General features: G+C 38.0%; 1 protein-coding gene across 1 annotated transcript in view; it reads left to right on the top strand.

Moving 5' to 3' along the window:
* The first annotated feature begins 11,289 nt into the window (after positions 1–11,289).
* The window catches only part of LOC122794261 (forkhead box protein A2-like), a 183,101-nt gene continuing 177,448 nt past the window's right edge, over positions 11,290–16,942 (top strand). Inside the window, exon 1 of the mRNA XM_044062516.1 lies at positions 11,290–11,762. Within this exon, the coding sequence (XP_043918451.1) occupies positions 11,691–11,762 (72 nt within the window). The 5' untranslated portion in view covers positions 11,290–11,690. The remainder of the gene's footprint in view (positions 11,763–16,942) is intronic.

Genomic DNA, 16,942 nt, shown 5'->3' with positions numbered 1-16,942 from the left:
GTCCTCGGGATTCAGATTTTCAGGATTGTGGAATTTTGGTATTCCATAGAGATCCCAATAAAACAGAACTGTGTGAATATAAATGTTTAGATTTTTTTTTGAGCAGACCATTTTCCTGGACTGAATACAAGTGTTAGTATTAAACCTATTCTGAAAGATAAACATGATGTCATATAAATGCTTTAGTAAACTAGGATATGGAAGAACTAAGCTAATACTGCAGTGAGTTTTTGTATGGGTGCTTTAAAGTATTTTAATGAGTTAATTAACTATTTGGCTGCATGTTGTTTAAAAAGATTCTCAGTGACCTTAGGTTTTGTAAATAAATGAATCAAATGCTTATGATCTGGGAAGTAATGGAAGGCAAAGCATTAATTCTGGACTTACAATCGGAAGTAGGTCCTGATTTACAGGACAATGAGGTTTGTTTACAACAAAAGAAGGGGAAAAGAGTACCAGTGTTTGAAGCAGTACAATGTTACTTACAAACTCAGGAACCATTCTATGTGGAGAAAACGTGGCGTGACTTTAGGTCGAGAAATGAAAGGGGGCTGTTGATAAAAAGAGACAAGAAGTGATCAAAATATGCTTCTTTTCTAGTGTTAATGGGGATGAAGTCATACATTATGGTAGTGACTGGATGGCAGCAGGTCACTGTTCTGTATCCACACTGTGGAGAGTGGTGTTAAAGTACATAGTGATAAGTGCAAGGTCTGATCACAAGGAATTCATAGGTATAGTAACTCTAGTAAATAACCAGCTGCATAACAGGGCTGCAGTATAACAGTAGCTCAGTAGGTGATAGGAAGGATTTAGTATTGAACGGCATAAAAGAAAAAGCTAACAATGTGGTCTTCATCAAAGTCAGATGGACGAGGCATTTCCTGCCAGACCTGAGAAAAATGCTTAGAACTTGTGAGTAGGTTAAGTCATGTGTGAAGTATGAGAGTTTTTATATACACATGTTACATGTATGTAGGTGACTGCACAGAACAAAGAGAAATGTGGCAGTGAATGGAAAGGGAAGATAATGGCAGAAATAAAGTCCTGCTTAAAATTTAAGTTGAAGAAATAGAATGGATGGGGGATCAGTGGCAAAAAGTACAACAAGTATGTCTTAAAAGAGGGTATATATGGGATGAATGGGGTCTACAAGTACTTACTTGCTATTTGTTCGCATCACACATGCTCACTGACACTTGCATGACAAGCCAAGTGCTCTACGTTTTACTAACTGAATCTCCTGTAACTACTTAGCCTACCCAACACCCTATCCTACAAAACTGTACAGCCCCACTAGAACCCTAACTCTAATACTAAATTAGCTTCCTCACCCCCAGTCCCAAAAAACCCTTCCCTCTCCATCATCCTAAAACTGCTCCTACTCCCTAACTCTAAGACTCCCTTCCTGTTCCTTAAATCCAAAATCCCATTCTTGCTCCCTGTAAATAAAACTCCCTTTCTGCTGCTTAAACTTAAAATGCCCCCCTCTTGCTCCCTAAATCTAAAGCCCCCTTCCTGACCATTGCCCTAATCTGCACTCCCCATCCACTTACGATGGCTGCTGTGCTTATGTTGCTTGAACTCAAATAATGTGTTTGGATAAGCTGCAGCAGCTGATTGCCCGAAGTCGGACTCCAGTTTGAGGTGAGGTGAAGGACAGCCTACCTACACAAATCCCTGGCTCTGAGACAGTAGTCTTTGAGTGCTTTGAACTTCACCACTTTTACAACACCTGGAAAATGGTAAATTGATGGTAAAGACAAAAGTAAGCAGGGGGAAATGGTCACCGGGTTTAAAGGTATACTAACTGTTGCTGTGGGTTAGGTGGAAGGATTGTTAAAGGGAAAAGCTAAAAGAAATACTGAAGTAAGATTTGATGGTAGGGAATGATATTATTAAGGTAAATGTAGATGATGCCAGGGAAATAAAGAAAACAGAAAAATGGAAAGTCAGTATTAATGGTTTATGGTAAAGGGTAAAAAAATATAAGCAATTGTTAGATGTGATAAAGAGTTAAGCTTTTTTGGAGAGTAGGTATTTTTTGTCTCCTGCAATGAATCATAATGGAAGCACAGTGTCTCTCTCCTATCACCAGGTCTACCTAACCACCTGGCCTTCCTCAGACTTACTCTGATACAGGTCATCACCACTGTGAAGGGCAACGCATACTAGATCTCCATCACTCTGCTATTGGGAAAGTTGTATTACCTTTTCTTCACCCCTGAATGTGCTCCAATAAGTCCCAGTGGGTGAGACATGCAATAGGCAGAATGCACATGTCTGGTCCACAATTCTGCAAGGAGCTGATGCTGACAAATTATCCCACCACCCTCAGGAAACACTTTCTGATTGAGTCCCAAGCCTTTTCCAAGCAATCTAATCACTTTGTATACACTGTACACACACCCCTCCATCCTCTGCTCCCATGACTGAAACACCTGTACTCTGCTGCCAGAACCTTGGATGCTGATCAGACCTTGGTTACCTGCATCATAGACAGGAATTAATTCTTCCATGCAATGGCACTGAAAATGATGAGTGAGGTAAGAGCTTTTATTTTTGGTAGAACAAAATCATTCTAGAGGAGTTACAAAGTTGATTAGTCATATCCTTATTTAATATAAATTTAATAATGAAACTGTCAAAGAATAACCTATCTGGTATACTTCCAGACATCATGGTAGGAAGTAAAATGTAAGGGTTAGTGGTCAAGAATATTTATGATAAATTATTTGTTTTAAAGGACTTATTTGAGGAATGAAAGAAGGAGTACTTTAGGAAATAGGCTGGCTGTTTCTTTAGATGTTAAAACAGATTTAAAAAGATCCATGGTTTGCTATAGGTTAAGGCACAAAAGAAGGTTATAGAGGTGTAGTAAAACAACTTTATTTGTATTTAGATCTAAAGCTGTTTTCCCACCATCCACCTATAATTGAAAAAGCAAATATATTCAACCAATAAAATGCCTACCCTATGCATGTAGAAAACATACACATTATTTTCAACTTTTCTCTCTTAACCATACAATATCCATTTTTATAACTGCATTCCTATCACATAATCATTATTTGCATTGTTGTACGCTGTGAGCATTAGTTTAGATAGTTCTAAACATTTTGTGTGCTTTCAGTAATAAAGCTTCTAAGAGAAGCTCAGAAAATCTGTATCCGTTTGAGTATCCTGAGAAGGACTAGGTACTCTTTTGCGTATAGACATAGAATTAGCACATGCTTAGCCACGTCCCAGTAGTAACCCTGCTGTGCAGCATTGAAGGGATGCTATATACCTGGCCTGCTATCTTTCAAATGAGACATTGAATAGGGAATGTAGCTTATGAAGTTTTAATAGAGATTTAGGTTTTCATTCTTTTAATCTGTAATTGTATTCTTAAAAAGAGATTTCATCTGCTTTAGTTGGTAGTAGTTTAAATGGATGCTAAAGAAACAATGACAGTTGTCAGAAAGCTGAGTGGTAAATTATTAGTATCATAGCTTCTGAGGACAGACTGCAGCATGAGGATTGCTCATCAGAAGTAATGGAAGAAACATGGCTCTGTAACACAGAGGTACAAAGACCTGAATACAAACCAGATGACCCATGCTTGAGTAGTGGCTTAGATGCAGGAAGTGTTGGGTGGGGATGGATGGAAGAAGTGGCTGGTTCCAGCATCCCATCCTTGGGGGAGAAGTAAGCCTAGTTGGCTGATCACTACTATGCAAGAGCAAGCTTAGACAGACCAACATGACCTCAAACGTGGATTTGGTGATCCCAAACTAGTAACAGTAGCCCTCATATCATGTTGGCGGATGCACATAAATATACAGTGTGGTCATAGGATGACCTGCAGTCAGGCAAATGCTTATGTCAACCAACAGAGGGAGGGCAGGGTCCTCATAGAAATACCCTCAATTGCTAGGATGTCAGCAAGGACACATACCACCTCCATGGCTGCCCAGAGTATGGCCCCCTCTGGTCATTTCTTGCTCTTGTATTGAGCATACTCAGTATGTGAGAATGAATGGACTCAGGACACACTGTGAAAAGCTTTACAGTCAGCAAGCACAAAAGCAAAAAAGACATAGGACAGAAATCACACGGAAATATGCCAGAGTCCTGGCATCTGGATCATATTCCCTCTTCCTGTTTAAATACTATTGGAGGTCTCCCTAAAATCAACCAGAGGCCTCTCAGGACTAACCTGGTAAAAATAAATTAAATAAATAAATAAAGTTATTTAATGACTATACATTATTAAAAAGAGAATAAAAGGCGTAGAAATGAACAAACCAAACCACTTTAATCAAGAAACCAGTAAGCGCTTTTGTCTAAATAAGACTTTTTCAAACTGACATACCTTTCTTTGACCCAGCTTTTAAAACACAGAAAAAGTCACATGACATAAAAAAATTACATGACATAAATAAATCACATGTTGTTGTTGTTGTGTCTTTCGGCTTTTCCTGGTTAGGGGTCGCCACAGCGGAACTCCGGTCCGCTAATAATTGGCAGTAGATTTTTACATGCCAAGTTGCCAGCCCTGACGCACAACCTTCAACGAAGGTACACCCATTCACGCATGTCTCCACACAGAAGATGCTCTAGCTGAGAATCGAACAGGACAACGTCTTACTGTGAGGCAACAACGCTACTGCAGCACCACCACCGCAGCTTATAACTTAAAGCACACTTATAAAAATACTAATGCTTTAACTTCTTCTTTTTTTAAAAAAAACAACAAAGTCTTTCCTATTATTAAGCCCTGGTGGATGGCAAACATTTAATTTTACCTGCCAAGAAAATTCTCTCCACTTCTGTGATAGTTAATAATAGTGTAGATGCCTTGGCAATAAAAACAATTATTTTGAAGAATTGGAAAATATTCAATCATAATCCTGATTTGAAAGAAGTATTGGGAGACTGCCCCTTTTTGTACAAAAGAGAGGGAAGTGTTTTAAAAACTTCTTTCTGACTAAGTTAAAAACCCATAATAATGTTATTGTAAACAAAACGGGGATGTACAAATGCTTTAGTTGTAGTTTCTGTGATTATCTTTTTTTGGGAGTGCAAGAGATTTTAGTTAATAATATTAGCATTATCTTAAAGGGTTGTTACACATGTAAATCTAGATTTGTGGTTTACTTAGTGAAATGCATGCCATGCCCTGCTTTTTATGTAGAGTGTACTTTTAGAGAGTTATTCAGACATATATATATGAACATAAACATGCACTGAGTATTGGTGATGAAAAAAATACATTGGCTAAATATTACAAGAAAGGGAAATGTAGACTGAATTTTAAATTTCTTGCATTAGATAAGATTCAGGGATATAATAAGTTATGCAATGCTGCAGATGAACTAGGGTGGAGAGAATATTCTTGGCAGGTAAAATTAAATGCTTGCCATCCACCAGGGATTAATAATAGGGAAGACTTTGTTGCTTTTTTAAAAAAGAAGTTAAAGCATTAGCATTTTTATGTGTGGTTTAAGTTATATCATATGATTTATTCATGTCATTTAATTTTTTATGTCATGTGACTTTTTCTGTGTTTTAAAAGCTGGGTCAAAGAAAGGTATGTCAATTTGAAAAAGTCTTATGTAGACGGAAGCGCTTACTGGTTTCTTGATTAAAGTGGTTTGTTTTGCTCGTTTCTACTCCTTTTATTTTGTTATTTACAATTTATTAGTGCATTTTTTTACCTTTGGATTACTATTATTAAAAAGAGACACACAGGTAACCAGGGAAGGATGTTATTGAATATGTTTTTAGGTTTTTAGATTAGTTTAGAGAAAGGACTGGTGCATGGGGTGTCCATCTCCAGACCTTTATATATTTGCAATTGTGTTAAAGGTTCAAAGGAAAGGATTACAGGACTGCAGGTAAAAGAATAAAAGAAGAAGGAAAATTCTAAAAGTGTTGGTTTATGCTGGTTATATTTGTGATATTTATGATGTAGTGAAAGATGAGATGGGGATAAACTATGATGACGTGTGAAGAATTTGTCAAGGTGTGAGAGCTAATAATAGGTGCTGGTAGTAAGAAAAGGAAAATATGGTCAATTTTATGTGCAAAAAAGGCTGGAAAGGATATTTTCCTGGTAATGAGTGGAAAACTGAAACAGAAAGTTAAGCAGATTTTATAATGACTTAAGTCGGCTTTCATTAGAGAACAACAATATGTCAATATCAGTATATTATAGCAAAAAGAAAAATAAACTCCTGCACTGCCCAGTATGGGAGCTTCACAACTGCGTCTCCAGTCTCTGATATAATAATGCCAAGATTGCACAGACTTGGGGCGAAAGAGAACTAGGCATAAAAGAAGAAATAATATGAAAGAATAATTAAAGAGTTTAAGATGAGCATTGGAGGCATGTATGTTACCTGCTAAACCACTCACATTGTAAAAGCAAGTAAACAACTGAATGAATACCAGAGCAACTATAAAAAAACACAATACAGTGTAATTATGAGTTGCACATAGGTAATTTAGTGACATTGACCGCCGTTGATAAGATACCCCAACACCATACAAGAAGAGGAAAGGGGGGTGCTGATGATGATGGTGACATAATAAAACACCTGCTTAATCAGATCTCTCTAAAATCACAGTACAAAAATGCAATGACAGAGTAGCGATTTAAAAATGTTCTTGTGCATGTGAGATTAGTCCTAGAAAATTACGTATCAATCTCCTTAAACAGCAATTACACCTTCTAACGGTGTATTTATTACAATTTGCTCTCTAAAAGTTTCTAAGCCCTGTTATTTTTATTTATTTCCTACTTTTGTGTCTGATTTTGCTGACAACAAAGGAGTTCAGCTCGATACAGGCTAAGGCTGAGATTATCAAGGCTGAGAATACCGTTTATGTGAATATAACATAAGCATCAATAATAATAATATTGTGGAAGGGAAGGCAAAACTTGCCACTTAAATTCTAACCAGATATTCAGCACAGTCAGGAGCACTTCTAGTACGCCGGATAACTTGCAATACAACAGCTCATTTTTACATTGCTTTGTCATTTTACAGGTCTGAGTACTGCTTAGAATAGCTATAGTTATACGGTTAGCAAAGTAAGTCAGGATTACCGTTAGCTGTAAAAAATAATGCCGGAGTGTAATCGTTAGTTTAAAATCTGTAAGGAGAATTAAGTGCAAATTTCCACTTAGAAAATAGTAACACCTTAAGAAATTCAAAGCGGACACACACAGGCGGGACAAATGTATTTAAATACATAGATTAATACACACATATGCAGTCCTTGATGCATAGTTTCGTCTGCACCTGTTTTTGCTGAAGATCCCTGGTTTTGCCTCTTAATTTTGCCCTGCCTTTCGTAAAATGTTTCATTTTCTTACGAATCGCTGATGTTTACCATTTGTCCATAATGCCAGGCTTAAGATTGTCATACTTACATGGATCTTACTTTATTTGCTGAAGAATCAGGGGCAAATCCAAAAAGTAATTGGGAGTCATCAGGAACCTTTCTTTGATATTACTAATTCACTTTAAAAGTTAATAAAACACAATGCTTAACATCAAAGTGCATTTTTAAAGACACAAAGTATGAAACTTGTTGGTTATTATTGACATGCCTGTAATCCTCACCCCTTCACCAGAAGCTCTAACATTTTACGAGGGGTAGAGCAAAAGCACGAGGCAAAATTAGGGATGTTCTGCAAAATCAGAGAGAGTTGATAGGTAGGGTTAAGAAATAATTCAGAATATCCACGGTAATGCAAACCTGTTATCGCGGTTTGAGTGAATTGGAGTAATATTTAACAATTGACTCTTCTTTTGACCCTCTGTCTCCTCATAATTTTTGGCTTTGTCCAGAATGATTGATCTAGTTGAGATCTGCGTGCACTTCCTCACACTTTGCCATGAACTATAATTACTGTTAAACTGATCTACAGAGGTGCCTGGGTTGGAGCTAGGCTTCTTCTCCCTTAATTTTGCAACAAAAATTATAGTCAGGTAGGGTTACCACCTGTCCCACTTTGCGAGGGACAGTCCCTCTTTGGGCAGTTGTGTCCTGCAAAAATATTGTAAAAATGGGAGATGTCCTGAGATTTTATGACAAAATTATTTCCTATATTTTATGTAATAGTTGCATAAAACAGTTATTCTGTATCTGAAACACCTAAATGTTACAAGAAACAGAATAAGCAACTAAAATGCTGCAAGAATAAGCTTTTATTTAAGCAAAAAAGTGAGGTTATTTCCTTTGTATTGGCTGTGTGTATGTTTTGGCCTGCGAAATCTGACGTTTGTACCAAAAATGTCCCACTTTGGGCATTTGAAAAGGTGGTAACCGCATAGTCAGACTGAGCTAATCTGATTACTGTGGATGCCCGGAGATGACAAGTTGCACAGTTTTACAATAGGCGGTTGTTGGAAGCAACAACAGAGCTGCAAAGCCATGATGTGAATATTATAACAGATGCATACATTAATAAAGTTGTATGGAACTTAACATGACGATGTATATGAAATGTGGTACAATTGTATTATCTGAGGAATTGGTGCAGTGATGGCAGTGATAAGGAGTTAAAGAATGTAAATGGGGAAAGTGTCAGAATAAGAAGGAAGCATTGTAGGTATACTAAAGTAAGAGTAGTAAGCAGAATGAAGCTATGCAGAATGAAGGGAATGGGAGTTGAGATATAATCAATGAGAAGTATCAGATGTTTGGAAAAAGGAGGAAAAGTGTGATTATGAAGAAGTGTTGGGTGCAAGGGCAGCACCATTTACTTCCTACATCATTGCAAGAACAGGACAACTTATAAGCTAAGTGTGTTTGTTTCTTAATTTAATTATGTTATGTGTGGGTTCGTTATTCCTGTAGCTGGACCGGTACTTGTACCATTTGCAGCCACTACGACCCAGATGCGGGCACAAATTACATGAAAGTCACAGTTCATTTCATAGCCCAATATTGCATGCCCGTCACATATTCATGTTCATGTAATGGCAAAGAATTCACAATATTGCATACGACTCAGACCGCAGAAACCTTAACATGTAATACACGTTATTATTTAGAAGCTTTGGTTTGTTTTTGTCGCTTGCTTAGTTCACACACACACACACACACACACACACACACACACACACACACACACACGCACGCATATATATATATATATATATATATATATATATATATATATATATATATATATATACACACACACACACATACATACACACACGCACACACACACACAAAACATTTTTTTTTGTGCAATAATCTGTTGGAAAATACAGGGTGTCATTATGGTGCTATGATTTATCCAGTTTTCTGACAGCTTAACGCAAATGGAAACACAAAACTTGACTACTGATTTCTATTAAGTAGGTTAACCTTAGCCTCTGTTTATTCCCTTAAGGGAAACGCCTGATTTCCGTGCGACGTCAGAAAGATAAACACATTTTATTACTTGCATTGTCAGATGCTGGCTTTCTTGTTGTGCCATCCTTTTTGAAAGGCCCTGTGGTTCCCTTCTCCCGGATACAGCAGCACCTGTATCCTGCCTGTTCTCATCAGTAGCACCCCGCTCCTACAGTGCACACCCAATGCCCAGCAGGCGATGTGACTGACTGCCAGCTTGGGAGGGGGCACGGCTGACTGATGGCATGCTCTGGTGAGTGAGTGGGGAGCATAGTAAAGGTACTTTGGTTGCATAAAAAAGTTATCTAAAAAAATGTTATATCTATCAGAGCTGCCCAGAATGACTTCATCAGCAGAGGTAAGTAACAACGCTAGGTGGCACCTATAACCTTTCAATTAACGGTCCCATGTGTCTGACAGTGTTAAGCAGAAACCTGAAAATCACTTTTTTTTTTCAAACATGTACGTTATGCAAAGCAGAAAGATACTGTTGTCACCCGTCTGTCTATGTTATATTCAACATAGCTCTCAACCTTTTATCCCCAGAATCGTGGGCAAAAACAAAATGATTGGGAAGCATAGATGCAGAACACGCACAGGTTTAAATACTGACACAACTGAAATCCACCACATTTTCACAGAAATCACTGATTTTTAGAGGGGGAAATTAGCTGAAATCAGAGACAATTGTGAAATTTCACATTTGTGAAGTATGTTGCTCAATTCACACATCTCCCGTTGTAGACATTTTAGTTTACTAACTACAACATCCAGAAAAAATATGTCTAATTACTGACCTACTCTTTTTTGCACTTTTAATGAAGTACTTTCATTTGTTCTCTACCACCAAAAACTAAATGTCACACCTTAATGAACCATTATAAAAAAGAACTCCATTGAGTATGAAACAATCTACTTACTGTACATACTAATTGACAGAGACATGCATGTGCCCCCTCAAATTATCAATGATATGATCCTGGTTATTCTTATTAGGAGTAATATATAATTATTGACCATGGGATGGGTAAGGCCAATCCATAACGAAATGGGATAGGTTATTTGGTGCACAAAACGAGAAATTGGCTATGCTTAAAATGGCCTGCAAGGGCAGCTAGCCAGGAACTTCTATATGACCCATATGATCCTATTGTAGAATAGGGACTAAGTCTTTCAGCTGCATGCTTTGTGACTGGTACCAGGGCAGCTATCCAGACAGTGCTCCCGGGTCACCCCTGGAAAGGAATCGGAATCGGTGTCTCTGTGGCTTTATCGGGTTAGAAGCCACTCAGGTTAAGTTATTTTTCAGGTGTTAATCTTTAAGGACTTTGTGCTAATATGGATAAGTCTGGTCTCCAGTCAGAAACAGACTCAACAGACTTATTTCTGTGTTATCAGATACAGACTATGCAAAGAAACCATTATAGCATCACTTCACCATTTTCCATGGGACTTTTTTTCCAGCAGCAGAACATGTTTGACTATGTGAAGAATGTCACTGGCTTTCCAGAATGGCCTAAGTAGTAATACATTTGTGACGACACAGTATCAGATTAAAGACAATAAACAGAGTTACAGTTGTGCGACTTTTCCCTCCTGTCACCGCGCCGCCTCCCCTATCACTCCGTTACTGACTTTTTTTGTGCATTGAGATAACACACACACACACACATACACACACACACACACACACGCTTACTCCCCTGTCCCCGGGCTCACTGTGTGTATTGCAGTTATTGCAGTTTTGTGTCTCTGTCACCTCCGTTCTCAGAACAGCAGAGGGTGCAAACGAGACAGCTTCACACCTCCATCCCTATGCACTGTGCAAGGTAGGGCTACTTAACTCTAGGGAGGGGGTTGCTAAAGAAAGAGGTGGGACCAGCCCAGCTACTTATAGACCTGTAGGGATATTCCACATAGGAAAGAAAAGGGACTTGGCTTGTTACTTTTTCAGAGGAGCTTTAGCTGGCGTATAATTTTTATCGCATCCTCAACCAGGACACACTGGACCGTGGAGACGTCCCCTCCCCAGAAAACTAGTGACTCTGCAACACTAACAGCGGATTTATTCATATTCATATAGTGCACTAAAACAAAAACGTAGATGAAAATGATTTGTTACACTTTGAAAAGTCCAGTTTGAAAAGATTAGTACACTGGAGCTACCGAAGACCTTGAAACTAAGAAGATAAATCAGTAAACATAACCTCAACTTATTTATTCGCCAAGAGTGGGAGCCGCTGAAGTTTTCTGCGTTGGTTTTGTTACTTCTTACCTTCTGGTTTGGGATGTTGGGATCTGTGAAAATGGAAAGTCATGACGTACCCGACTGGAATTCCTACTATGCTGAGCCTGCCGAGGTTAGTAATTCTCCAATGTGTCTCATGTAGTGTTTTATATACTTGGTACAGGTGTGCATGGCTTTGTAGTCAATATTGCGGGTGTCATTACTTATAATTAGGTGTGCAAAACAGTTCTAGCTTGGTGGTGCAAACCATTAGCCCTTCAGTATCTGCAATGTTCATTTAGCCAGTTGAATTCAGAATTGTGTCCATCCGTCTTAGACCTAGAAACTCCATCGCACATTCCATAAGTGTTTCTGCTATTGTGGTTACAGTTGTTAAAGTTTAATCTAAGTTTCACTTTAGGGATCTTTACTGTAATTTTCTTTATCAGTAAGGCGTGTTAACTAGGAATTCTATGGAAAACGCACCTGCCAAAAATTCAGGCGCTATTTAAAACTGCAGGCCACTTAAAAGGGATGCAGATTACTTTTTTAAACATTAGTATTAGAGATACAAAAGCGATCTGCATTTATAAGCTGCAGATACCGTTGTCTTTCTCTGCTCTTTGAAATTTTTAATTTAAACGTTGGTTGGGGTTAATTTTCTCACGCGTTTTGTAAGCCTGATTTTCTGACTCCAAGCAATATTTCTTTTTTTGCTGAACAAAAGCTCAGGTAACATGTTTGGAATATTTTGGAATATCTGCAAATAAAATGTTTTAGATTACGTTTTTGATGGTGAGATTGGTTGTGCCAACCTAAGTGTAGACACCCAATGCCAAAAGTGGGACGTGAATTATAATCAGGAAAAACACTTTCATGGGGAAACAGCAGTTTTAAAAGTCGGTTACCAGGGATAATACAGATACTTACTACCTGTATAAACAGAGTGCCTCCCTATGTTGTATGTTGTGCTGATTAAAAAACTCCGTCGTTTCTAGGCACTTTGGGTGTGTGTGTGTGTGTGTGTGGGGGGGGGGGGGTAAATGGCCAATGTCCTGAGCTGATTTCATTAGTAAAATGCATTTATGAGCTTCTAGTGGCTGTAATTCATACTATAAAAATGGGAAGCAATATTATCTACAGCTAAACATCTACCATCGTGTAAGAAAAGGGAAAATAACCCATTTTTCATTGTCTTGAGTTCATCAAAAAATAATTGGTTACCCCAAATTCATGCCTGGTATTAGTGCGAGTAGGTCCTCTGTCTGGAGGGAACTACTCTTCTCTGTCACCACAGGAGTGGAGGGGCGGGGGTAAACTTTCCAACAGCTTCAGCATAGCTCTCAACAAGTCGAGGACAAATCTCAATAGAATCTGAAACAAATCCAGAAATAATAAGACACTTTTAAAATATTTAGTACTATTAGTATTAACCTAAGACATTGACAGAGTAACGAAATAGTAAAATAAGTCTATTATCTCGAATTAATTTCAATTATTTATTAGTAGTGGTGCTGCGGTAGTATTGTTGCCTCACAGTAAGACGTCCCGTTCTGTTCTCAGCTAGAGCGTCTTCTGTGTGGAGGCATGCGTGAAAGAGCGTGCCTTCGTTGAAAGTTGTGCGTCAGGGCTGGTAACTCGGCATGTAAAAATCCACTACCAAACATTAGGTGACCGGAGTTCCGCTGTGGCGACCCCTAACCGGGATAAGCCGAAAGACACAACAACAACATTAAGTGAAATTCACCCCTTTCTCCAAAAGTCACCAGTTTTAGGAGGGATTAACAGGGGCAGACATTCACCCCTGAAAATCAAGGACAGTTGAGAGGTATGCAAAGGGGAAAGGAGTATGTCAATTCAAGGACGGAAGTGTGAAAATTTAAGTGCAGTTTGGGGAAAACATCTAAGTCCCATGTTATTGTCTTTTGGAAAAAAATTCTCTTTCTTCGGGGTACAGATTTACTATGTACATGTGAACAGGAAAATGCTTCTGTGCACTTAAAAGTTGACTTCGGTGTTTTGATAGGCATTGGAAATAAATTGTTATACATCAATTATTGACTTATTCACACGCGGGCGCGCACAGACGCACACACACACACACAGTTGTCTAGTCTTGAACAGCCATATGACATATTGAACCTTCCCCCATCATTTTCATGCGCACCAAAGCAGTTAAGTAGCAGTCATATCCGCATGCATTCTTTTTCGTGGTACAGGGGAGCTGTCCTGACGCTCCCTCAGCCAAAAAAAAAAAGGAAAAAAAAACAATAATTTCCCCTAGTCTGTGCTGTGCAATTTTCTCACTATGAAAGCTTTAGATCTGGATTCAGGTGAAGTAGAACTGAAACAGTCAGATAAACCTCTCTTGGGCATAAAGCAGTCAGCGTTAATATTGAGTCCAATCTGACCACTCTGTGCAGTAGAAAAACGTCTAGACATAGACATTAGATCTAATTAATTCATTATAATTAATTAGATTATCACCCTTGTCAAAAAAGTAACGTGAAAGCTGACTATTGCCATCGGATTACCCGCTTAAAGTTAAATGGAGTAAAGACACTTGAAGTCTTAAAATTACCTCTTGGTAATTTACCGCACAACATGTTAGAGCAGGAAATCTGGACAAACGCAAAACTATGGGGGGGGGGGGGGGGGGGCATAATCCCGAAAACAAGAACATTGATAAGAGTAGCACGTTTGGGACTGGGCATGTATTTTTAGAAGAATATGTAGTCTGAAACTCAAATGTCTATTTTTATTTAGTGACTTCACTCTAAAAAGATTTTCCAGAAGACCACAACGTTTTTTGAAGAGCAGATCAAAAATAAGAAGCAAAAATCTGGACAGTTGAGAAATTATGGATGATAACTGTATTTGTGCTTTAAATAAATTCATTAGCAGGTATTAACCCTGCGACCAAGGATGAATCGGTTAATGGGAAAGTGGATACTGCAATTCTTCACTATCCATACAAATACACAGTATGGAGTCCTTTATGTGCGTTGTGATTTTACATTGTTTAAAAGTTGTATATCGTCGGCGCTACAGTTTTAACAATAACCCCTAACGTTTGGTGTGCGTTGTGTTGTCGGTACTGTAGTAATAACCACAGGAAAGTGAATTAGCCCTAACGCCTGGTGTATTCATGGATACGCTTTGGTGGTGATGTACACTCCAGCCATTCAGAACTCAGTTTTTAGATGCCTGAAATACATTTCTTGCCGAAATGCGAGAGAAAGAGTTTGCAAGCCAAAGTATGCCATCAAGAAATGCAAAAGACTATATGACCAAAGTTAAGATTACTCTTTCTGAGTTGTAGTTGTTTCTGTTTCACATTACATTAAGGTGTTTCAGATACGGTACGACAGTCCGTAATATTAAGAAAGGAGTTTAAAAACCACAATCTATCAGAAAATTAGCTATTGTTATGTTTTTTCAAAGGATGTAGCACTGCAGGTCATCATACCCGCCGTCTTCCCATCTCCAAAATGTGGAGCACTTTACCTAAAGAGGAATGCATGGCTAAAACTGCTTGACAGCTTCAACTAGGAAGTTCGCATCCTGATTAATGACAGGTTTCCTTTTCCTTACAAGCGCTTAATTAACAAGGTTCAGTATTACTTTTCATGGATACTGTATTAAAAAAAAATCTTAACAAGTGACAAACAGACCCTTTCAGCTTGGAGCATCGTTATATTTTGAGTTTCTATTGATTACCCTGACATCTAACATCTATCACTTTAATTTTACATCTTCTTCTTCTTTCGGCTTTTCCCGGACAGGGGTCGCCTTGTCCGCTCATGATTGGTAATGGAGTTTTACAGTGTCGAGTTGCCAGCCAGGCGCCCAAGCTTCCACAGAAGGCAGGCACGCACTCACGCCTAGGGCTATATATATATATATATATAGCTATATATATCTATATATATCTATATCTGTATATATCTATATATATCTATATATATATATATATATATATATATATATATATATATATATCTATATATATATATATATATATATATATATATATATATATACATATATATATAGATATATACACACACACGCACACACACACACGTAAATAAAGCACCCAAACGAAAACGGCACAGTTTCGTCGGCTCCAAACTACAAAAACAAGAACAGTAAAAAAAAAAAAAAAGAAAAAAAAGAAACAACAGCAGGATACAGGTGCAACGAACTAATTTATTGTACTTTAGCGCCTCGGCCAAAAACAAGCCTTCCAAGAAGTAACAGTTCCGTCTGCTGTCTACGCCATCCTTCTTTTCTTTTTCATTTGATTCCTTTGTTTTCGATTGAATCTACTGTTTGTATTTATATTTTCCTTTGGATATTTTTTCATTGGCAGCCCAGTTTTGTGCATTTGTTTGTTGCTACCTGGCCAGTTCATGTCTGAACGTTTAATTGGCAAGAAGGTTCCCCGATGATCCTAATTTCCAAGCATTACATCACATTCTCTAAGCATATGAAATCTGGGCATAGTCACATGTAATGAGTGACAAAGGACCAGAATCGGGGACAATTTAAAAATACTGGTCTCATAAACTTAGAAAGTTGCTAGCATAATAAGTTTTGCTTTAGCATGCAACTTCTGAAGTGCACGGAGTCTGAAGCTCAAACATATGTCACTATTTAATGAATTATATCCTTGATGATTTGCCAGAGGGGAAAAAACACAAATATTATTAGGAACAGACCAAAAACCAAAAATATGAGACACAAATCTGGACAGTTGAGAGGTATGTTCAGGACAGTTTTAAATCCTGTGTTCGGAACAGAATACATTCTAGTTATAACTCAGCTGTCCAGATTTTTGCAGAATGCCCAGATTTTTTGCTCATATTTTTGGTGTTTTCATCATAAAGTTCATGGTTTTCTGGCAAATCACTGAGATGAAGATTGACGTCACTAAATAATAACATAGTTTTGCGTTTCAGAGTTCAAACCTGTCAAAAAAGTATGTGAAAACAAACCTCGTTACTCTACAATTTTCTAAGTTTATAAGAGCACTATTTAAAATATGTCCCTATTGGGCCTTTGTCCCCCATTTTGTCGGGCTTTTTCCGGATTTCTTGCACTAAGAGGTTGAGAAGCATAATTTAAGTGCATACTGTCTGACATCGATTTAAGTTGAATAATTCCATTTTCTCCAGTTAGTCTGTCTGTCTCTGTCTTTCCACCTGTCTGTCTTATCTATCCATATTTACATTTGTTCACCGGAAAAGTCCGACTAGATTAGGAGCAAAGCTTTACAAAATACAAGCACGGTGCCTTTTCTATAAAAAA

Source organism: Protopterus annectens, chromosome 1.part0 (assembly GCF_019279795.1).
Source record: "Protopterus annectens isolate FY-2018-M chromosome 1.part0, PAN1.0, whole genome shotgun sequence".
NCBI classification, from domain to species: Eukaryota; Metazoa; Chordata; order Ceratodontiformes; family Protopteridae; genus Protopterus; species Protopterus annectens.
Note: the sequence above shows the minus strand (reverse complement) of the source record. Positions and strands in the feature narration are given on the sequence as shown.